Source organism: Rhincodon typus, chromosome 29 (assembly GCF_021869965.1).
Source record: "Rhincodon typus isolate 14 chromosome 29, sRhiTyp1.1, whole genome shotgun sequence".
NCBI lineage: Eukaryota > Metazoa > Chordata > Chondrichthyes > Orectolobiformes > Rhincodontidae > Rhincodon > Rhincodon typus.
In genome coordinates this window covers 7,150,471-7,174,633 of record NC_063360.1, presented here as the reverse complement: position 1 = coordinate 7,174,633, position 24,163 = coordinate 7,150,471, and the positions used below count along the sequence as shown (strand labels likewise).

Below are 24,163 nucleotides of genomic sequence, written 5' to 3'. Positions count from 1 at the left end.
TTTTCCTGATTATAAAAGATCTGATTATAAAATGCTAGGGTGATGGATATTTGATCCTTCTCTCAGCTTTCCACCATAGTCGGCGACAATGTGAGGTTTGATTGTGTTCAAAGAGAATTTGTGGCTGCCATGTGGGAACAGCGGACTCCTCTCTGTGAGCAACAAGTGGGCAGTCAGTTTGTAGAGCGAGGCCTTGCCCAGAGAGCTACAGTCTGACGCGCGCTTGGTGCAGGAGCTGAGAGCAAGAGTTGGTTGTTCCTACCTAGCGATGGAAAAAAAACACAGCTACATCTCTTTCACTTCTTAAGATGGCCGCTGTAGAGGTGAGAGATGGGGCCCTTAAATGCTGAGAGTTCAGGAAGAAGACTGAAATGACAATTTTGTTTCTGAGGGACTTTTAGTTCAAAATTCTGAAGCCGCTGGAAAGCAGTGAAAGAGATGAATGGGAATAAAGGAAATGTTATGTGTTTTGAGATAATATAGCAGCTTTACATTAGTTTTTATTTATTTTTTAATTTGATTTATCAATGGAATTGTTTGAGTTAAATATCTATTCCCTCAGAAGGACTAATTTATTGAGGGGACACACAAAAAAATTGATTCTTGAAGGTCTAGGCGAAAAGGTCAAAGGTCGTTAGCGAGAGTAGATGTTGCAGCTAAAAGCCTTGAAGAGGCCTTTTTACTCTCTCTGTGTTTCCCCTATTTCTCTTCTCCCCATGTCATTGTGTTCCGCATCAAACCCCCTACATCCCTCAGAGCTACGAGAAGGTTGGTGTGTTTTTCTTTTTTACTTTTTTTAACCCACATTACATATGAATAATCTTTTTATTAAAAAAAACTAAACCCCACAGCACAGTTCAGATAATTTGCACTAGTCTGTGGGTCCCCGTTTTTGCATCCCAAAAGTTTTTCCCCACTTGTTTTGGTAATGTGCTGTGCCTTGTGGTGATGATACCTTGGCGCTTGTACACTGTTGCCTGGTGCATGATGGGAGAATGTTACAACATGCTGCATGCTGCTATGTCACGCTAAAACCTGCTATGACAAGACAGTGTTCCTGCTGCATTTCAATGAGGTTTCAAGGTGTTTAGATGTTCTTGGAGCTTGCCAGGCATCTATTTGTACTGTATACATTTCTACACTGAATAATAACTACCTGATGAGACAACTTTGTATGTGGGATGGGACAGGGAGGAGATGGTAGATTTTGAAAGGTGTTCCCGGGTACATTTTGTGACATGCATTGTGGGAGTGAAGTTTGCTCAATATGAAAGGACGGTGTCAAAGTGACAGCCTTTGAAAGAAGCTTTGTTGTCTTCCAAGTTTCCCTGAGAAAGGAATCAGTAAATAATTGCAATGTGACTGACTTATGTTGATGTTATTTTAGAATTCTCTCTGATTTTTGAAAATTGATTGGGGAATAAGGGTGGACATTAAGCAAACTTGAGACTCGTGGATGTAATCTTCAGGATATGATCAAAAGAGACATCAGAATGTATAGGGCCAGAAAACTTCACGATAGTCCATCCGAGAATTCTCATTGTTGATTATCTCTCATAGCCCTCCATCAAACCTTTCTCCAGATTCATCGCTGTTGTATCAATAAACTAATCACTGACCTCCTTCTTGGGCCATCACTCCATCCATTCCCACCTTGTGTGTCAAGTGGTTCCATCTCAGCTGCTTTTTCACTCCCTCTTCCAAAATTCAAGCTGTGTTTCCCCTGCAATATCTGTCTTACATTTATCTGGTGTCTATTTTTGAAGTTCTTGAGCTCTTCAATAAGATTACCTGTGAACATTTTCTTCTCTTCTCCAGTGTAAAAATTCCTGTAAAGATAGCATAAACACAAATTAAGGCCAGGCCATTCAGGAGAGATGTTAGGACACAAATGATGGTAGATGTTCGGAACTGTCTTCGACAAATGGCATTTGATGCAGGATCAGTTGTTAATTTTAAATCTGAGATAGATAAATTTTTGTTATGCAAGGATATTAAGGGACATGGAGTTTTGCCACAGAACAGCCATGATCTCATTGAATAGTGGAACAAGTTTGAGGGGACTGAATGGCCTACTCCTGTTCTTATGTTCCTGGCTTATACAGGCGCTTCCACATATCTCAGATATCTAAAACGAACAATCAGTTCAGTTGCTCTAGGCTTTCTCACTACATGGTGAGTTGAATTATGCACAATCTTCCATGTGGGCCATAGCCCAAACTCTTGAGACTAGTGCTTTACCTTCTTGCTATACATGATCATATTTGCATCCCTGCATTGTGGTGGCAGCTTCAGCAATCTACATAAGCACATTATCATTTTATAGAGTCATACAGCACACAAACAGACTCTTCAGTCCAACTTGTCATGCTGACTGGGTTTCTCAAATGAAAGTATTCCCACTGCCCTGTGTTTGGCCCATATCCTTCTAAATATTTCCTATTCAAGTACCTATCTGAACGTCTTTTAGATGTTGTAACTGTACTTGCATCTACCACTTCCTCTGGCGGTTCATTCCACATACAAACCACCCTCTGTGTGAACAAATTTCCCCTCAGGCCCTGTTAAATCTTTCTCCTCTCACATTAAAAATATGTCCCCTTGTTTTGAACTCTTCCCACCTGAGGGAAAAGATCTCTACTATTCACCTTATTTATACCCCTCCATGATTTTATAAACCTCTGTAAGGTTACCCCTCAACCTCCTATGCTCCAGTGAAATAAAAGTTCCCAGCCTATCCAGCCTCTCTTTATAACACAAATCCTCCATTCCTGGCAACATTCTGAACCCCATCCAGCTCAAAAATATCCTTCCTATAACAGCGTGATCAGAACTGGACATAGTACTCCAGAAGAAGCCTCACCAATGTCTTGCACAACCTCAACATAATGTCCCAACTCCTATATTCAAATGTTTGAGGAATGAAGGCAAGCATGCTAAACGTGTTCTTAACCATCCCGTCTACCTGTGACACAACTTTCAAAGAACTATGTACCTAAACCCCTAGGTCTCTCTGTTCAACAACACTATCCAGGGCCCTATCATTAACTGTATAAGTCCTATCCCTGTTCACTTTACCAAAATTTTGATCTCTTTTTCATTGTAAATAAACAGGAATTTAATAGATTACTCACCCTCTGAGCTAGCACACTCCACCCATAATCATTCCTCATTTTCCTTTGATAACCTGCTAGAGAAGTACCTGGAATTCAGGTTAGTTGCACAGATATGGCTTTCTGTGTCTGTGTCACCATCCCTGAACATAAGATAGGGGCAGAACACTTATGGCTCGGTTTATCTTCTATTTTTTAAAACATGCTGAATAGTGTAGACGAGTTTTAAACTTCAAATTCAGCCGATGTGGAGTGTTTACTGTACACTGCTGCTTTGTGTGTGCCACATTGTGAATGATAGGCCAGTGCATGGAGACTGCTGTAGATTTCCGGAAGAGCAGCTTAGTTTCAGGGCCTATATGGCAAGGCCCTAAATATGGGAGGGGCCAACTTGAGCAGCATTGATATTGAAGAGTACTTGTTATTTCCACTGGGGAATAATGTGTGGATTAAGTAAGGTGGAAGTCAGAAAGATGCTGTCGTGGTTTCTTACACCTTGCTTCCCGTAATGTGAAAAGTTTGGTCAGTTAAGCTGTAAAGTGCCATAAAAAGGATTGCCTAGTACAGGGCACGCTTGGGCCCTTGACCCAGAAGAAGAATGAACCTCAAAGAGTGCCTGATATTTACTTGGTCTATGCCGAGCTGGGGTGAAGCACTAAACAGAATTGACGTTCTCCTTTTCTGAGAGGGAAAAGGAAGCAAAGGATCTGGTGGAGTTAAAAAGGGCCCTTGAGGAAATGTCAGAGAAACAAAATAAAAAGTTGGTTGCAGAGAAATCTTTGCCCACCTTCCCAACAAGAGGACAGTGTTATCACTGAAAACATCAAGCAGTCAGTTGCCTGCTGAGTATTACTGAAATGCATAATTTTGGTGAGTGAATCATCAGCCTATAGAAATATAAAGAACAACACATGTCAAGCCAATCTCTGTCTTCACTTAAAGTACACACGCCTTCCAAAAGATACCTGTCGCTAACAAATGGGCTGACTTTTCTCTCTGCCCTTAATCCAAAACACTCAAGCCAATGAGACCAAACTATCATACTACTCCAGCTCAGGTGGATGAACAGGTAGCTGTTTGAAACTGGGAGTTCTGCTCTGTGCAGTTTTAGAAAGTCTTTGCCTTTACCAGTTGAGCTATTAGAAGAGATAGTAGGAACTGCAGATGCTGGAGAATCCGAGACAACAAGGTGCAGGGCTGGATGAACACAGCAGGCCAAGCAGCATCATAGGAGCAGAGAGGCTGACGTTTCGGGCCTAGACCCTTCATCAGAAAAGGGGGAGGGGAAGGGGGTTCTGAAATAAATAGGGAGAGAGTGGGAGGCGGATAGAAGATGGATAGAGGAGAGGAAACAAACAGGTCGAAGAGGCAGGGATGGAGCCAGTAAAGGTGAGTGTAGGTGGGGAGTTAGGGAGGAGATAGGTCAGTCCAGGGAGGACGGACAGGTCAAGGGGGCGGGATGAGGTTAGTCGGTAGGAGATGGGGGTGGGGCTTGAGGTGGGAGTAGGGGATAGATGGGAGGAAGAACAGGTTAGGGAGGCGGGGACGAGCTGGACTGGTTTTGGGATGCGGTAGGGGGAGGGGAGATTTTGAAGCTTGTGAAATCCACATTGATACCATTGGGCTGCAGGGTTCCCAAGCAGAATATGAGTTGCTGTTCCTGCAACCTTCGGGTGGCATCTTTGTGGCACTGCAGGAGGCCCAGGATGGACATGTCGTCTGAGGAATGGGAGGGGGAGTTGAAATGGTTCGCAACTGGGAGGTGCAGTTGTTTATTGCAAACCGAGCGTAGGTGTTCTGCGAAGCAGTCCCCGAGCCTCCGCTTGGTTTCCCCGATGTAGAGGAAGCCACACCGAATTTCAGTTCATCTCTTTCAATTTCCTGTTTTCCATTCCCACACTAGACAAGGGCAGGTTGCCTGCTCTGAAGGCTTCCAGCAATAGCTGTCTGAAGATGAATGAACACTATCAGATATGATTGACCTTCCCCTTCCCAATGATGGAAGGACGGTAGGAAGTCCAACCCATGAAGAAAGGGTGCCAAAGAACATTTCACCAGCTTCAACAGTGCAGCACATTGAACTGCCAAAGCACACTGCAGGATACTCATTAAACACGTCCCGTGGCAAGGTGATAGTGAAAAAAAGTGAACAATCTGTTTTATAATTAACCTTGCTTCATCTTTCTCCTGCCCATTCATATAAGCACACAGTATAACCCACCAGATATTTTGTCTGTGTGTCTGCAGTTTTGGTGAATTACGACAGTGATGTTTCGATTGAATATCAAGTAGCAAGGGAAAGCAGGATTTGGGACTTAAAATCTCAGCAGGGATGCACCCAAATCAGTGAAATAGTTTCAAGCTCAAAGCAGAAGCACCGAGTAGAAAGAGAATCTGCCAGTCATTTGAAATATTCTGAGTTGTTATTACTGCTCTTGCTGCAGTCCCTGCTCTGTCCTGTAATTCATTACACAGGCTAGAAAGACAAAGAGCTCCCTGCTGGTTTCTGACAACAGTTTGCTCAATAAAGCACGGCAAGTTGCCTTTATGCTGCACTTAGATAATAATTAAGACTAGTTACAGGCAAAAGGTTTGATTTTGACCTTTTTTTGCTTAATTTCATGAGGATCTACTGACTCCACTGTTCATGTTTGCAGATCCTTAACTCAGTTCTTTTATTGGAAGAAATTTGAAGTTATTAAGAGGAAAAAGTTCCAATTCATAGAAGGAAGCAATGTTGAAAGAAAATGATTTACTTGCAAAGTATACTCCATATATCTTAAAGGGAAAATCACATGATTAGTAAATTATACATTTTGGTATACAAGCTAAAGGATCAACCCTGCTTCAATGGAGAGTGCAGGAGGGCATGCCAGGAGCAGCACCAAGCATTCCTAAAGATGCATTGTCAACCTAGTGAGCCACCAAACAGGACTACTTGCATGCCAAACAGCATAAGCAGCAAGTGATAGTTTTAAATGATCCCACAACCAATGGATCAAAACTAAGCTCTGCAGTCCTGCCACATCCAGTCGTGAATGGTGGTGGACAATTAAACAACACACCAGAGGAGGAGCCTTCACAAATGTTCCCATTCATAATGATGGAGGAACCCATCACAACAGTGCAAAATATAAAGCTGAGGCATTCACAAAGATCTTCAGCTAGAAGTGCTGAATGGCTGATCCAACTTGGCCTCCCCCACTGGTCCCCAACCTCACAGATGCGAGTCTTCAGCGAATTTGATTCACTCCAAGAAACAGTTGGAGGCTCTGAACACTGCAGAGGCTATGGGCCCTGACGTCATTCCGATAACAGTACTGAAGTCATGCTGCAGAACTTGCCAGACACCTAGTCAAACTGCTCTGGCACAGCTACTACACCAGAATCTACTCAGCAATGTGGAAATTTGTGGAAAAATCCAGTATCCAGAAAAACCAGAACAAATCCAACCTGGCCAATTAGTGCCAATCAGTCTATTCGCAATCATTAGTATATGATGAAAGGTGTCATCAGTAGTGCTATTGAGCAGTATGTGCTAACTGAAGCCCAGCTTGGGTTCCATCAAGGCCACTCAGCTCCTGACCTCATTACAGGCTTGGTTCAGACGTGGTCAAAAGAAATGAATTCCGGAGGAGAGGCGAGAGTGACAGCCCTTGACATCAACCTTGACTGGGTGTGGCATCAAGGAGCCCTTGCAAAACTGGAATCATTGGGAATCAGCGGGCAAACTCTCCACTGGTTGGAGTCATACCTGACGCATAGGAAGATGGTTGTGATTGTTGGAGGTCAATCAGCTCAGCTCCAGGACATCTGTGCAGGAGTTCCTCAGGGTAGTGTCCTCGGCCCAACCACTTTCAGCTGCTTTATTAATGACCTTCTCTCCATCATAAGCTCAGAAGTGGGAATGTTCGCCGATGATTGCACAATATTCAGCACCATTTGCGACTCCTCGGATACTGAAGCAACAAGATTGAGATGATATCCAGGCTTGAGCTGACAAGTGGCAAGTAACATTTGTACCACATAAATACCAGGCAATGATCATTTCCAATAATCTCCAATCACCATACCTTGACATTCATTAGCATTACTGTCACTGATTCCCCCACTATCGACATACTGCAGTTTAGCATTAACCACAAACTCAGTTGGCCTTGACATACAAACACAGCGGCTACAAGAGCAGGTCAGAAGGTAGGAACACTGCAGTGAGTAACTCATCTGCTGACTCCCTAAAATCTGTCCACCATCTACAAGGCACAAATCAGGAGTGTGATGGAATACTCCCCACTGGCCTGGCTCAGTGCAGTGCCAACAATACTCAAGAAACTTGACATCATCCAGGACAAAGTACCCTGTTTGATTGGCACCACATCCACAAGCAATCACTCCCTCCACTACTGATGCTCAGTAGCAGCAGTGTGAATGATCCACAAGATGCACTGCAGAAATTCACCAAAGATCCTCAGACTACACCTCCCAAATCCATGGCCACTTCCATCTAGAAGGACAAGGGTAGCAGATACATGGGAACACCAACATCTGCAAATTCCCCTCTGAGCCTGTCACCATCCTGACTTGGAAATATATCGTTTTTCCTTCAGTGTTGCTGAATCAAAATTTTTGAATTCCCTCATTATGGGCCTTGTGGGTATAGCTACAGCATATAGACTGCAGCGGTTCAAGAAGGCAGCTCACCACCACCTTCTCAGGGGGAACTAGACATGGGCAAAAATTGCTGGCTGGCCAGTGACTCCAATGTTGCAGGAGTGAATGAAAAAACCTGCTGATTTCAAAGACATTGTTTTTGTAGTGGTGATGCTTGCTGAGGGTCATTAACGCAGGCCCTAACTATGATGTCCAGGACCTCCCCAGGGTGTAAAGGCAACTTTCTATCATAGTAAAAACTAATTAGTTTCAGACTCAATACGTGATGTGCTCAAATATAAGTTGTGGCAACAGCAGAAAATAAATGGTTTCAAGTTTCTATTCCTGTTCACCGCCCTGCAAACGTGCAACCCCATAATATCAGGCTTTGTTGTGTGGGTTACTTTTGTCTCACTGTGACTCACTCTGGAGGTCTATGTGACTGAAGATTAGCCAATTGGATGAATAACTCAGAGCCCTTTGCTATCTGTGGAACCATTACCTCAGCATGAGTCTTAGCAGAGCCTTGGTGAAGGGAGCAGAGGATAAAAAGCAAGAATATCCAATCTTATTTGCTACTTGTCTGAGTGACATGCAGTGAAAGTAAATCAACGCTGCACCAGCCTTTATTATTATATTGACATGCCGTCCAATTGGCATGTCAGACACCACTTTAGTGCTTGCACAGTCTAATTTAAGTCACGGTGCACTGAGCACTCTGACAGAACACTGGTACTCTATAGAATGAACAGGCCAGTATTCTGAATCAGCAGCTTTCAACTTGTGTTGTATTTTGAGAGGGTGGCCTTTGAAGACTGCCAAGTAGTTCATTGTAGCCTACATGCTGTTTCTGAGTAAATGAAAACAGAGTCATGGATTAGATGTTTAACTTACTGCCGAAGCATTAAACTAGCATTGCACATTAGCTACCGATTTCATTTTCATTGGAACCACTGGAAATGGGAATCGGGTAGTTTCTTTGAAAGGCTTTATACTGGGGTGGTGAATGAAGTGTCTCTGCTGTACAGCATAACAGCATGGGAGGAAGGATTGAAATGCCTTGCACTTGTGACATCTCTGTGACAAAACTGTCCGCTTAATATTATTCCCCTGTTCCTTCCTCACTCCTTTGTAAATTGATATTTTTCAGATACTTACCTGTATTGCTATTAAAAGCTACTCAGGATTCTGCTTATGTAAAAACATACCACATGCTAATAACCTCCTTCAGTAAAAGAAAAGCTCTAACTTCATTGGAGCATCTAAAATTTATATCCCTGGTTAGCTCACCTGTTAGTGTAAATAGGTTTTCACTATTTACCTTATCAACATCTTTTCATCATTTTGAACACTTGCGTCAGATCTCATGTTTGAATTCTCTGCCCTAGTGAATCTCTACTGTACTAGTAGTTTCTCTACTCTTTCATAACTAAAATACATTAATTCTTGTATTATTTAAGTTTATGTAATCTATGTTTTCTCCATTGTTGGGACATCTTTCCTAAATGTTGAAAAATGTGGCTGTTGTAGGTCTGTATTCTGTTAGTAGTTTACTACAGGCCATTCATTTATGGTCACCAGCCACGAAAAAGGGAGGTAATGACACCTCTGTAATTTGTCACTATTTCTAGTTTACCAGAAGTCCTATTCTATCCGCTAGGGAGTTGGTTGGTCTCACAGGTATGGACTGTAATACATTGATGGGTTCTCACTCAAGACAGCCATTCATTAATCCTGGATGGAGAGTGCACATGGTGGTCAAATAAGTGCTGAAGCAAGTTTAGCTACTTGTTGTCATTTAAATATGTCGACACATGTAAAATGGATCATTGGAATCAGGTAGAAAGATAGTGCAGACACCTGAAATTCTGTACCCCAGCGATAATCAGTGTCTCAGAAGAAACTGGGAAATTCATGCAGTCAGGTTCACAGCCTGGTTTTATCTCTGATCAGCTGTAGGCTGCTTACAGTATCTGGGCCTTGGAAAAGTCTTACATGTTGGAAACTTGAGATGATTGACTTATGGCTTATGGCTACTGCTTAATGCTGTTAACTGAACTAATGCTGATTGTAGAAGCTTAACTGCAACATATACAAAGATATTGCTATTCTGTTAATATCGTTTGTTGAGTGTAAGCTGGATCATACTTGAGTAAAGCCAAGTCAGTGAAGACAAGTCTCAGTGAGGTGCATGAAATGCTGACATCAAACTGCTGATTCTCCGCAGACTGGTAATGGTTTTCAAGTTCAGTTTTACATTTCTTGTCCCAAGTCTTCTTTAAAGTCAACCTTCACAGACACCGTGTTACTCTCAGATCAGCAGCAAGATGCTCTACTTGCCTCTTAAGATGATTCTCAAGTCAGCCAAGCTTCCAGTGCAGTAGAATGTACTGAAAGCCTGGAGTGCAGTTAGATCTAAAATTAAAATCTCATTGTGGTAAATTGTAATGGCAGTGTATGACACAGTGGCTCAGTGGTTAGCACTGCTGCCTCACAGAACCAAAGACCTTGGTTAGATTCCAGCCTTGGGTGACGGTCTGTGTGGAGTTTGCATGTTCTCCCTGTGTCTGTGTGGGTTTCCTCCGGGTGCTCCGGTTTCCTCCCAAAGTCCAAAGATGTGCAGGTTAGGTGGATTGGCCATGCTAAATTGCCCATCGTGTCTAGGGATGTGCAGATGGATTAACCATGGGAAATGCAGGGTTCTACAGATAGAGTGGGAGGGGGGAGGCGGTGAGACTGGATAGAATGCTGTTCAGAAGGTCAGTGTGGACTCAATGGGCCAAATGGCCTGCTTCCACACTGTAGGGATTCTATCTATAGGGTTAGCTGAATACATGGACTGATTGGAGTAGAAAACAAGGTTTAGAAGGATATCCACTCTGCCCTCTCCATTTCTTCTCTAATTGTTTGACTCAGTTGTTTGAGGGTTGTCTTTCCCTGTAAAGAAGCATCCCATCAGCAGCACATACTGAGGCTGGGTTCACTGACTCAATGACAGGGAGAATTTAATTAATTTGAAAGGTGTGGGTTTGTGCATCTCATGTCCAGCTCACTGTTGCATTATTATAACTATCGAGTTAGACTCAGGAGTAGCTGAATGTTCTCTCTCTCTCCGCCCCACCTCCCAACACCCCCACCTCCCACAATCACACATCTCCAATGCCATTTTCCACACCTGTATTGAAAGCTGAGGCATCCGAGATATTTCTTGCATCTGATCACAATTAGTTCAGCGTGATTGGTCAGGCCTTGATGATGCTTTAATGGCATCATATTAAATTCAGCCATGGCTCATAGGAGGGACAATAACTTGCATCATTAACAATACAATAAAGCAATACACAATTAAATTCAAAGATTAAGATGCTATCGGCAAAAATGAATTAATGGTCTTGCCAAATTGAGGACAGGCCGGAGAATTGACCTTGGCTGTGTTGTGTAGTTTGCCTGCATATTCTTCACTTGGCATAGAAGTACACAGATGGCCCTTTAGTACATCAATTAGACGCATTTGTTTTCTTAAAAAATAACAGTGGCTGCATAATCTGATTGACTGGTGGCAGCCTGTCATGGGTGAAGAAGACTGATTTGAGGAAACATGTTACAGCTTTATAGACCAATAAATCTGTTGCCTGGACAGCAATTGGCCATGCCTTTCCAGAGGATACATCACAATTTGGCTTCATTCTGAATCTCAGGGGGGAATCTGGAATCTAGATGTATCTGTGTAGAATTGGAGAGAGGAGAAGCTCTTCTAGTGATTGCCTGGCAAACTTGGAATCTCGCTAGCACCTTTACATGGTTTTTTTTTACTTAGGTGACCAAATTCCCCAGAGGAAAAATTAGAAACTCAGATAAAAGGCAAAGCAAATTAAAGCAGGATTACCTGACACTATCCATTTGGCCTGTGGTAAATGGGCATGGTCAATGGTTGCCACTTAGTTGCGTGCAGGGAAAGGAACAGCAAGATTACTTACATGATACATGAGTAAAAAGACCATCCAACAATCTAGCAATGATAGTTCCAGAAGTAAGTTGTGAAGGTGTCAGTCATAATTGCATTGAAGCTGGTGACCGCTTTTCATATAACTATATTCAGAAACCAGTTTGTATCTTAGATCTCATTTCAGACTTGCATATGGTTCTTTATGATGGTTAGAACATCAGAGAGGAGTCTTGTGTTGGTGAGTTATGATTGGAATTGGAGTCAAATCTTGCACCTATCATATAAATGGGGCTTCTGTTTGCAAGTTGAGTATTCAGTGTGTGTGTGAAAGTTATTCTTTGTGGAGTAAATAACAGTTCTGAATCAGAAGATGCCAAAGGACTCTGTATCAGGTGGTTATCATTATACACTAGAACACAGTTTGTGCAGTGGAAATACTGAACTGTCTAGTATGTTGAATTCTTCCTATGTTTGCTTGTCTTTGCTCTTCCAATCCTGCGCTGCTTTTCTCTGTCTTCCATTTGATTAGATTACACCTCTTAAAAGTCTACAGCCCATTTCAAATCATATAGCGATCACACCATAAAGGATATGGCGGCTGGGCACATTTATTTTAGTTAACCTTTAATAATGAGGCTTTATGAGCAAATGTACAGGCTAGCCTTAACTAACATCTTCCACATCTATCCCCCAGCTGATAGTATGGGCTATCCAACTCAACCATAATCCAGTGCAATTTTGGAATTTGCCAACAACTATGGATCGAAGTCAGCACTCAATGTAGATCTTCAATTATTTTCAGAGCAGCTGTGATCTCCTTGTACTGTGTGGTTCAGCTTTATGACGGATTCTGCATTTGAGGCCACTTTGAATATCAATATTAGAAGGTTACCCCCATTTTAAAGGAGCCTTTGTCTGATATGCTGGCTCAATTTCCTGATTTACATTCTTCCTTTTAGCATCTGTAATTCAGGCTAGTTGAATTTTACATGTGTATTTAAAAACCAGAGCCCTATTTCTCAGTGGGATGGTGTAATCTAATTGTAGTAATGAACTGGAAGATGCAAATTATTGTGGTTTTTTGACATTTTGGCACAGATTATGACTCTTGCCAAAATGGCAGATAATCTGTGCCTTCTTGCTCATTGGTGCTTTGGTGTCTGACGCAGTGTAACTTGCTTTGTGGAGGTTATTTGGTGATGAAGATCTTCCCACCCGTCTCCTCTCCCCACCACCACCCACCCTTCCTGAACGTACTCACTGTCACATTCTTCTGTGAATCAGGGCTCGGAATCCTGCAAACTGTGTCGCCACAGAATATTCCAGCACACACTATTCCCTTCCCTTCCCAAATTCAAACAAAATTAAAAGAGGTCTCTATTCTTTTGATGGATGAACACTTGCAAAACACAACTGAAATTGAAGTCAGCTTCTTTTTTTCCCAGTGTCTTGGGTTTGACCTTCAAGTTTCTGAACCAATCATAAAACTCTTCCCTCGAGCCTTGTCATTATTATTTCTGTGACTTGAATGGTAACTTGGTTAGCAGGTGTCCTAAATACAAGTCTCAAGAAAAGCCATTTGTTGTGACATAAGATGTTATATTGGTCATGAGTGTGTACTGATTATATTATGAACACAATGCTATTCACAATGAGAATCAACTTGGCATACCTCTATAACATAGCAGCACAGACTTGATGGGCCAAAGGGCCTCTTCTGTACTGTAAGATTCTATGAACAATACCCGTCTCCTGGAGAGGAAAGATCACTTCCAGTCACAGAGTGCCTTGTCACATCTGTCCAAAGCCTCTGAAAAAATGCTCAATGTACTACAGTTTACTTTATCGAGCAGTGATTATTATTATTTAGGCAAATATGGCAGCTGTTTCTCATGTAGTATGATCCCAGAAGCTACAGTGAGTTACTGTACTCCAAATGTGCTGCTGTTGGTCAATGGAGGAGGATGGGGGCAACTCTCTCCCTTCTTCAATATAATGAAATCTTTGAGTATCTTTGAATATCCAAACAGATAGATGAGGCCCCAGCTTAATAGTGAAATTCAGTAATCACACATATAGCGATCCCTGACTGCTACATTGAAGTGTGAGCTAGATCATTTCCTCAATATTTGCTTGAACCAGCAAAGGTGAGAGTAGCATCAGCTTAGTGGCTGGGCTTTAATTATAAGATTGGACATGGCTAACTGGGAACAGTATTGAAGGTTGTGGGGTAGACACACACTAAAATGATGAAACATCCATTGATCAAGATCTTCTGTGTTTGATCTTGCACTCCCCAATCAATGAAATATCGTAGACATGCAAAATAAGAAGAAAATCCTTTATCTCCATTCCTTCAAAATAGGCTATCTTATGCTATCACGGCTGATATCTAAAATAGAGCCAGATGAGGCACAGTGGCTCAGTGGTTAGCACTGCTGCCTCACAGCACCAGGAACCCGGGTTCAGTTCCACTCTCAGGCGACTGCCTGGGTTCAGTTTGCACGTTTTCTGTGGGTGCTCTGGTTTCCTCTCACAGTCCAAAGATGTGCAGGTGAGGTGGATCGACCTTGCTGAAGTGCCCATAGTGTCCAGGAATGTGCAGCCTAGGTGGATTAGCCATGGGAAAGGCAGGGTTACAGTGATAGGATAGGGCGTGGTCTTGGGTGGGATACTCTTTGGAGGGTCAGTGTGGACTTGAGGACCGAATGGCCTGCTTCCGTTCTGTAGAGTTTCTGTAGTGGATGTATTGTTTGGAATCTTTTACAATTTTCTAGATTCTGTAAAGGACCCGGCAGAATGCAAAACTAGAAATGTAATTTCATCAAGAAGGGAGAGAGACAGGAAACTATAGGCTAGTTAGTCTATCATCTTTCATTTCATAAATACTAGAATCCTTCCAAAGGAGGCATTTACAGGTCGTTTATAAAATCATAGTATGATCAGGCAGAGTTGACGTGCTTTCTCAGAAGACAGGAAAATGGGCCATTTTTGAGTTGGTAAACAGTAACCAGTGGAGTGTACCAGGGATCAGTGCTGGACCCTCAATTATGAACAATATGTATCAGTGACTTGGATTAAACCACCAGCTGAATTATAGCGAAATGTGCTCAGAATAAAAGATAGGTAGGAAAGCAAGTTATAAGGATGCAAGAGACTGCCAAGGGGAGTGACCAAAAAATTGGCATTTGGAGTATAATGTGGGAAAATGTGAACTTGTCCACATTTCCAGGAAGAATGGGAAAGCAGTATATTATCTAAACGGAGAGAGATTGCAAAATGCTGCAATATGGAGGGACCTTGATATCCTTTTACATGAATCTCAAAAAGTCAGCATGCAAGTAGGTGATTAGAATGGCAAATAGAGACTTTAGTTTAAGTGGGTTTGGGTATGAAAATAGAGATGTCTTGCTGCAATTGTATGGACATTGGTGAAACTGCACGTAGATTATGTGTATCGTTCTTATCTCCTCATTTAAGGAGGACATATTAGAAGCTGTTCAAAGAAGGTTCACTTGCCCAATTTGTGGGATGAAGGGGTTGTCTTATAAAGAAATGTTGAGCAGGTTGGGCCTGTATTCATTAGAAATTAGGTAAAAATGAGAGGTGATCTTATTAAATCATCCAAGATTCTGAGGGGGCTTGACAGGGCAGATGCTGGGTAAATATAACTTTTTGTGGGGGAGTTTCTGACGAGTTGATACAGTTTAAAAATAAGGGCAATCTCATTTAAGTCACAAATTAGGGGAGTTTCTTATCTGAGGGTCGCTAGTCTTTGGAATTTCCTTCCACAGAAAGCAGTGCAGACTGGGACATTGAGTATATTCACAGCTGAGTTAGATAAAATATTGACCCACAAGGGAATCAAGGGTTATGGGTCAAACAGGAAACAGGAGTTAAGGACACAATCTGATCAGCCATGATCTTATTTAATTACAGAGAAGGCTTGAGGAGGTTCCTTATGATCCAATGAGGAGTAACTTGTCCAAGCATCGCTCCTATCTTGGGACTGGACAAAAATCCCTCACAAACAAAGAGCCTAGGGATATATTCTCTGGCAGTGCCATTACCTCATTAAAATGCACCGCTCATTTGTAGAAATTCATTGTTAAATTGCCTGCGTTTTGGCTGGTTAACATTCTACAAATATGCTACTTCCATTCCTCTCTACAGAAGTGGCCCTTTTAAAGGTAGTTGAGTTTCTGCTATGTTTTGCAAGTGTCTTTTTCAGCTCCTTCACCCACCTTCCTACCCTTACTGCCATTCTTGACGCTATTTTCAGTCTTCAGGCTCATTAGTTGTTTCCCTCAAGCCTTGATCCACACATCCCTGTAGAGTCTCTATCACAAACAGATTGACGGTGCTTCTCTTTAATTTACTGCCAGTTCTGTAAACCCTTCCCTTCCCCCATCCCAATCACCATGGTAACTCAATGTATGCATCTCACATTCAACCTCTGCGTCTCTTTTGCAAACTGTATCTTGTACGTGTAAGTTTCTGGAGCCTCTCCCATCTGGTGCTTGCTGGTGGTAATAGTCCAATATGAAAGATGCGAGGACCATGTGGCTTTGCTGTGGCGCATCCACTGTAGGACTGTCTGCTTACCACACTGTCCACCACTGATGAGCCAACCACTTTCTGATGTCCATGTTGTATCTGCAAGAGGATGTTTAGGGCGGAGGTGGGAGAGGGCATCATGCCACCAGATTGATTCAGAAATCCCGTCTGACTCAATGCTATCGTAACTCATCAGTAAGCTTGAGTCTGAAAGGTCTTGAGTCATAAGAACCTGGTCCATTTTTGTTTGTTGTGTCACATGGTATACGCCATATTCGGAGAAATTAGGTTGGCGCTACTTTCAGTGAGGGTAGATAAAAACAGTAAAATCATTTTGAGAATCTGGCATTGACAGGTTTGATCAATTGAGGGCTTAGGCACCAACTCTGCATATTCTAGTATGGTCCAGGAACCATTTCCTTGGAGAAACAAGAATCCAAAATTCATTTTCTGGAATCTGAAGTTTGTTTTCCAAGGTTTTCTCATTTATTGCCTTTTAACTTCTCAAATAATGAAATACTATCCAAAAGTGTTAAAAATTAGATCACCGCAGAGCACTGATTTCTCTGTGAAGAATCGTACTTTACAGTTAATCATTTATTTTGCCATTTGGTCATCCTCTACCATGTACACTCTGTGGTTATAAGAGTGAGACCATTTCCCACTATCCTGATGGTCCAAGCCCAATACCCGCTTCTGAAAATCACTTGCAAGTGACTTAGAGACATCTTCCTCACAGAAATGCAACTTATAACATGTGCCAAGGCCACTCGTGACTTGTCTTCTCTTCAAACCTGATCCTGGCTAAGCCTGGATTCCAACTGATTCTGGAATCTTGACCAATTTGGCCAACAAATGAAGACAAAAGAGTGTGGACAAGAGAAGGTTTATTGCAGATGGGTGATTGTGAGTTTTCAGAAACAAAAATTCACTGGCAATGCAGATTGGCAGATGGGTCTGCTGATTGCTGCTCTTCCAATAACCCCAAATCCCTTTCACTTGGAGCTCTGAGCAGCCATTTTATACAGAGGACCATTATTGCTCCACAGTAAAAGTCTAACATTGGAAGAATGAAAGTGGTCCCTTCACCAATCTCCTAGCATTTTACAGATAATTGTTGTGTTTGGAGTTAGCAGAGTTTGGGGGAGGGGGTGAGAAATTGACAGAATTTCAGAAACTGTTGTAGATGGAACATGGACAACCAAAGTATGTTGTATCGGTGGCACTTTTTGGGTGAATATTTAGGAACTGGTGATAAGTGACATGCCAATATGATTTTAGTGTGCAAAAAAAACCTGCGAGTAATTTACGCGAAAGTGTGGGACCTCTCTAGGTTTACGAGTCTGTGCATTTCTTACAGTGGGCCTGTACTTGTGGATTGGGGAAGTGAGTGTGGCACAGACTTAATATTGGTGCATACAGTACCTGTGCCTGAACAGTTAGCCCCTGCCCTATCTCATCCCCTTATCTCTCTCTATCTATCTATCTATCTATCTATCTCTCTCTTTCTCTCTCTCTACCTCTGGCTGTCACTACTGGCAAGTCCTTTTATACCCATCCCTCGCCTATGTGTTGCATGAGAAACCCCAGTGTCCCTTTTATCTCCCACCCTTCCCTCCCCCCATATGTTGTCCATGCCGCAACTCTTGTCTCGTCCCATGTGCATCCATGTTCGACTGTGTAAGGTCTTGAGGCTGCATCCACTTCCAAGCAAAGGAGATGCACTACCTGTTGGTGTAGTCAACATTTCTTTTAGAGTTTTTAATTTTCTTTTAATTTTTATTATTATTTTTATTTGGATTTTTTTTTTCTTTTTCTGCCAGGACTGCTGCGATGTGACAATGTGAGCCACATTCTGTCACATCGGCTGGAAGTAACGCAGCATTGAAGTGGGTCCCTCCCCAATCCATCTGGGCATGCTAGCGATCCTCCAGTTATATATTCCTATGTGCATATATATATTTATATATCTCTCTACCTTCTGCATGGTGTCTGTGAACTGATAGATGCATCTATTCGATGGATCCTTGTAATATCTTGAAAAGGCTTCGTACAGTTGATATACCTGCACCACAAAAATTTCATTAGTGTTTCTCATCTTTATTGTTCTGGCCACCTCTGACACATCACAGCTGACAACCAGTAGACACACTTCAGTTGCAGTTCTTTCCTCTTTCAATGGATTTGGCGCCCAATAGTTTCATTTTCCATCAACGGTGACACTGAACTGGGTTAGATAAGGCCAACATCTCAGTCATGGCCGCTTTGCTGTCACTTTAAGCAGTGAACAGAACTTTTTAGTGGTTGGGGAGGGACGTGGGAGTTCGTGCAAGCTATCAACTTTTCACCAAAATGGAAAAGGGAGAGAAAAACATTCTGTTGACAATATCAGCCAGGCTTTTATTAAAAACAAAATCAGCACTGCGTATCCCTTGTGTGTGTGTGTTGAGATAAAAATGAAATCAGGCAGCCAAAACCATTGACTCGAGTCTCTCCAAACCTGCCATTCATTCCGACAGGCACAAACATTTCAAAAAATATCTTTAGCATCACTGAATGCTATCTGATGAATAAATAGAGGCACTTTTTCAAAAAAAAAATGAGCTCATTATTAGATTGCATAAAAATCCTTAAAGGGCATTTAAAGATGATCCCATCTAGCAGGGACGCAGCAAGTACGTGGATCCCACAGTATATTTGGACTAGTTGGTCCAATATCCTGAGTCAGAAGGAAATCTTTTATTTGTTGAGCAGGTTGAACCGCCTCTGTGAATTTACACTCTTCCATTGCCTGCTCAGTTATCAATGGTGATGCCAAGCTATTGGTCCATTTTTGATGACATCATTCGAAGCTCTGGGCTCCCACAAGGGCAGGTTTGTGGAGCCACTGAGCTATCCCTGAAGGTCGAGCTTCCTTATTTCATTAGTTCATAGCGGTCACCATTCTCACTTTGGAGGATTGTTGAGCAGGACTGCTACGGTCAGATCACCGGACAATTATTAAAGAATCAGAGATGCCGAAAGACATTGCACTGGAATGTCACTCCAGCCCTGTTGGCCAGCCTGTTCAGATGATGTCATCCAAAACTGCCCAAGTGCAGGAGCTAGATGCATTTGGAGCTGAAGGGAGACTATTACATAAAGGAAAGACCGTCAAAGTTGGAGCAAACTTATGCAAAGTTAATTTGGTGAAAAGGCTATATTTCATGCCTTTGATATATGGCTCCATGATGTGAAGTGGTGATGTGATTTGAAGAAAGAATGATCCTATTTTTCCCAGATTGCCTTACTCAAAAAAGGGATAAGTGGAGTTTTTAACATTGTCTTTTCCCTATTGTGAAGAATGTCTTCCTTTATCAACTTATACAGGTGCAAACTTTAATGTAACATCTACATGATCAGTTCTTTTAGTTGCTGTAGAAAATCTCCTGAACAAGTTATTTGAAGGACAAGGAATCTCTTCCTATATCTTTCCTGTTGTAGAATGCTGCCACTGGGTCCGAGTCAAAATGTGACCATGCTAATAAAATGGCTAGTGATGTCACATTACTGTGAGCTCAGCATGTGCCTGTATTTCTGAAATTCACAACTTGCTTTCTGCCCGACTCTGTCCCTGCCCTGCCACCTTACCAACATGCATTTAAGATGAGAAACTAACTAATAAATTTTTGTGCCTCTCAATGTGCTGTGATGGGTCTCAGACTGGTCACTCAACACTTGTGCTACGAATGTGCTTTCTGTGGACTCATTTTGTTACTGTGCTGGACCTTTCAAATGCTGCCAACTCTTATGTTCTTGCTTGTTGTTACCTTTCTGTGTCCCGCCTTCAGTTCGGCGTGTTCCACCTAGGTTCTCCATCAGCCCTCCGATCACCCAAGAGATTGTGCCTGGTGGGAGTGTGAACATTACCTGTGTTGCTGTGGGCTCCCCCATGCCCTATGTGAAGTGGATGCTGGGAACTGAAGATTTGACACCAGAGGATGACATGCCTGTCGGCCGAAATGTTCTGGAGCTTAACAGTATCCGGGAGTCTGCTAACTACACGTGTGTGGCAATGTCCAGTCTTGGAGTGATTGAAACTGTCTCGCAGATTATTGTGAAAGGTAATCAAAATAGATATCAAATGATTCATGTTCCAAAGCACGTTATAACCATTTAAGTTCTCTTGAAATATAGTTATTATTGTAATATAAGAAACTCAGTAGCCAATTTGTGCACAGCAGGTTACTGAAAAATGTAACATGATTGTTATTGATGTTGGACGTGGGATAAAGATTGACCGGGGATAACTCACATTTCTCTTCGATATAATGTTTTGGGATAATTTATGTCTACTTGAGAGGGCAGATGGGATCTTTGTTTAATGTCTTATTCGATTTCAGCTGTGGAGCACATGTACTGCATTAGAGCTTCAGTTGAAATTATAAACCAAACTGTTTGACAGGGACTTGAATCCACAACTTCTGGCTGAACGATTACCTTCCCACTGAGGAGCTGGGGCAGCACGGTGGCTCAGTGATCTGCCTCCCAGCACCAGGGACCCGGGTTCAATTCCACCCTTGGGCAATTGTCTGTGTGAAGTTTGCACATTCTCCCCACCTCTGTGTGGATTTCTTCCAGGTGCTCCAGTTTCCTCCCACAGTCCAAAGACGTGCAGATTAGGTGGATTGGCCATGCTAATATTGCCCGTGGTGTCCAAGAACATGCAGGCTAGGTGGGTTAGCCTCGGGAAATGCAGGGTTACAGAGACGGTCTGGGTCTGAGTGGGATGTTCTTCGGAGGGTCAGTGTGAACTCGATGGGCCTGCTTCCGCACTGTGGAGATTCTCTGATTCCAACCACAGCAGTGTCTATCCTACTAACTGGCAATAAGACAAACTTTTTCTTCAATTCAATGAGATTGAAGGATGATGCAAGTGAGAATAGCTTTATATTGTGGGCAGATCAGGGTCAGAACATGAATTACCTTGGTTTGAAACCTTTTCATGTATGTTTTAACCATGTCTGACTATTAATATTCCCAGCACTTCCAAAGCCACCAGGGACTCCGATAGTTGTGGAGACCACTGCCACCAGTGTGACTTTAACATGGGATTCCGGTAACCCTGATCACATCAACTACTACATTATTGAGTACCGGCCCAAGAACACGGATGTTCTCTATCAGACCATAGATGGCATTCAAACCCTCCGTTACAGCATCGGTGGATTGAGCCCATATTCCGATTACGAGTTCAGGATCTCAGCTGTCAACTCCATTGGGCAGGGTCCTCCCAGTGAGACAGTGGAGACAAGGACTGGCGAGCAGGTTCCCTCCAGCTCCCCGCGGAATGTGCAGGCGCGGATGCTGAGTGCGACCACGATGCTGATTCAGTGGGAGGAGCCCGAAGAGCCCAATGGTCAAATCCGTGGTTACCGGGTCTATTACACAATGGAACCACAGCAACCTGTCAGCAACTGGCAAAAGCACAACCTAGACGACAGCCTCCTAACAACCGTTGCCAGCTTGATACCACAGACCACATACAGCGTCAAGGTCTTGGCTTTCACCTCTGTTGGAGATGGGCCACTGTCACCTGAGATTCAGGTCAAAACCCAGCAGGGAGGTAAGTGTGTTTGGCAGATTAGTTGCTTGGCATCTTTGACCTAAGACTGATGGTTCATGAAAGAGGAGACTCCAGGTTTGAGACTCCTCTTTACCATGTACGTAATCCCTAGGACCAATTGAGCTGATTCTCACACCCTTTCAAAGTGAATCTTTACTGCTTTCGGACAGTAATCATTGGTTTTCTTCAATCATCAGCTGACAATTGAACTGGAAAATTTGTTGAATTTCATAAGAGATTGGGTCACAAAAAACAGACTCTGAGAAAGAGTTAGCTGAAACTTGGAGCCAGACAGTGCACATTGATTGTTTTGGTTTGATCATTGCATAGTGTGGAGATAAGTATTTGAGATAAGTAGAGATAAGTCATTGAGTATATTTAAGACGGAGATAGATAGGTTCTTGATTGTCAAGGGGATCAAGGGTTACGGGAGAAAGCGGGAGAATGGGCTTGAGAAACTTATCAGCCATGATTGAATGGCAGAGCAGACTCGATGCGCTGAATGGCCTAATTTCTGCTCCTGTGTCCTATGGTCTTATAATTATTTCAGGAAGAAAATTTCAGCCAAAGAACAATCTCTCTCCCCTGCTCTCTATAAACATAATGCTACTAATAATCAGTGCCTCCAGGACATTTCAATCTGAAATATTTCACAAAATCATTCTTGTTATTTCTCCTCCTTGTCTCCAAGAAGCACTACTGCCCTGTCATCAACATCATCTGACCCAATATATCCCCGGACTTCCTCGTGGGCAGATTTCCTGCGCAGAGTTTGCAATCATTCTTAACAAAAAACCGAAAGAATTGCAGATGCTAGAATCGAAAACAAAAACAGAAATTGCTGGAAAACTCAGCAGGTCTGGCAGCATCAGTAGAGAGAAATCAGTGATCCTCCTTCAGAATATTCTTACCAGAAGTTAACTCTGCTTTCCACAGATGCTGCCTGACCTCATGCAGTCACAGAGTCATGGAGATGTACAACACAGGAACAGATCCTTCAGTCCAACTCATTCATGCCGACCAGATATCTTACATTAATCTAGTCCCATTTGCCAGCATTTGGCCCATATTCCTCTAAAACCTTCATATTCATGTACCCATCCAGATGACTTCCTCTGGCAGCTCATTCCATACACACACCACCCCAAACGTGGAAAATGTTCCCTCTTGGGTCGCTTCTAAATCTTTCCCCTCACACCTTAAACCTATGCCCTCTAGTTTTGGACTTCCCCACCCTGGGAAAAGACCTTGTCTATTTACCCTATCAATGCCCCTCGTGATTTTATAAACCTCTGTAAGGTCATCCCTCAGCCTCCGATGCTCCAGGGAAAATAGCCCCAGCCTATTCAGTCTTTCCCTGTAGCTCAAACCCTCCAACCCCGGCAACATTCTTGTAAATCTTTTCTGAACCCTTTCAAGTTTCATAACATCCTTCCTGTAGCAGGGAGACCAGAACTGCACACAGTATTCTAAAAGTAGCCTAACCAATGTCCAGTACAGCTGCAACATGACCTTCCAACTCCTGTGCTCAATGCACTGACCAATAAAGGCAAGCGTACCAAACACCTTATTCACTACCCCTGTCTACCTGCCACTCTCCCTGTATTCCATGTGATCTAACCTTGCTAACCAGTCCACCATGAGGAGCCTTGTCAAATGCCTTCTGCTGAGTTTTTCCAGCAACTTCTGCTTTTGTCGCAATCTCAGCTGTTCAAAATAAGTAAGGACGAAAACTGCTCCTTCGATTTTTCTGAAGAAGGGTCTAGGCCTGAAATGTCAGCCTTCCTGCTCCTTTGATGCTGCTTGGCCTGCTGTGTTCATCCAGCTGTACACCTTGTTATCTCCTTCGAATTCCATGTTGGGATTTGGATATTTGCTTGCATTATTTCCCCATCCTCAGGTATCTTGAGAAGATGGTGCTGTTCTTTCCAAGACTAATAGCCCTTTCAGACCATGTCAAAGTATGATGAGAAATTAATCACATTGGTGTAGGACTGGAGTCACATATAGACCTGACAGATAAACATCTTTTGTTTTGACTCAATTGTTCTTGGACCCAGCTCCTCATTGTGACTCAACACTAGAGGAGGTGCTGCTCCGAATCACTGGTTGTTCCTTCAATGCCCAAGCTTGGAAAGCACCCAGTGGCAGGCTCAAACCAGGAGGCTGGAATAGCAGCTTGGCATGGATCTCCTGGAATATTTCTGAGATTTCTGGACAGGCTTGTCACTCTAGCAGAACACGCTGGCAGTGCTCACTGTGTAAAAATGGCGATCGAAGATGTACCCCCCA

At 42.8% G+C, this 24,163-nt stretch overlaps 1 protein-coding gene across 12 annotated transcripts in view; it reads left to right on the top strand.

The window, feature by feature from the left end:
- Window positions 1-24,163, top strand: part of LOC109930527 (receptor-type tyrosine-protein phosphatase delta-like) — a 458,059-nt gene that overhangs the window by 266,308 nt on the left and 167,588 nt on the right. For all 12 annotated transcript variants that reach the window (XM_048614046.1, XM_048614043.1, XM_048614048.1 and 9 more), the window contains 2 exons: window positions 20,097-20,369; window positions 21,290-21,871. In XM_048614046.1, the coding sequence (XP_048470003.1) occupies window positions 20,097-20,369; window positions 21,290-21,871 (855 nt within the window). The remainder of the gene's footprint in view (window positions 1-20,096; window positions 20,370-21,289; window positions 21,872-24,163) is intronic.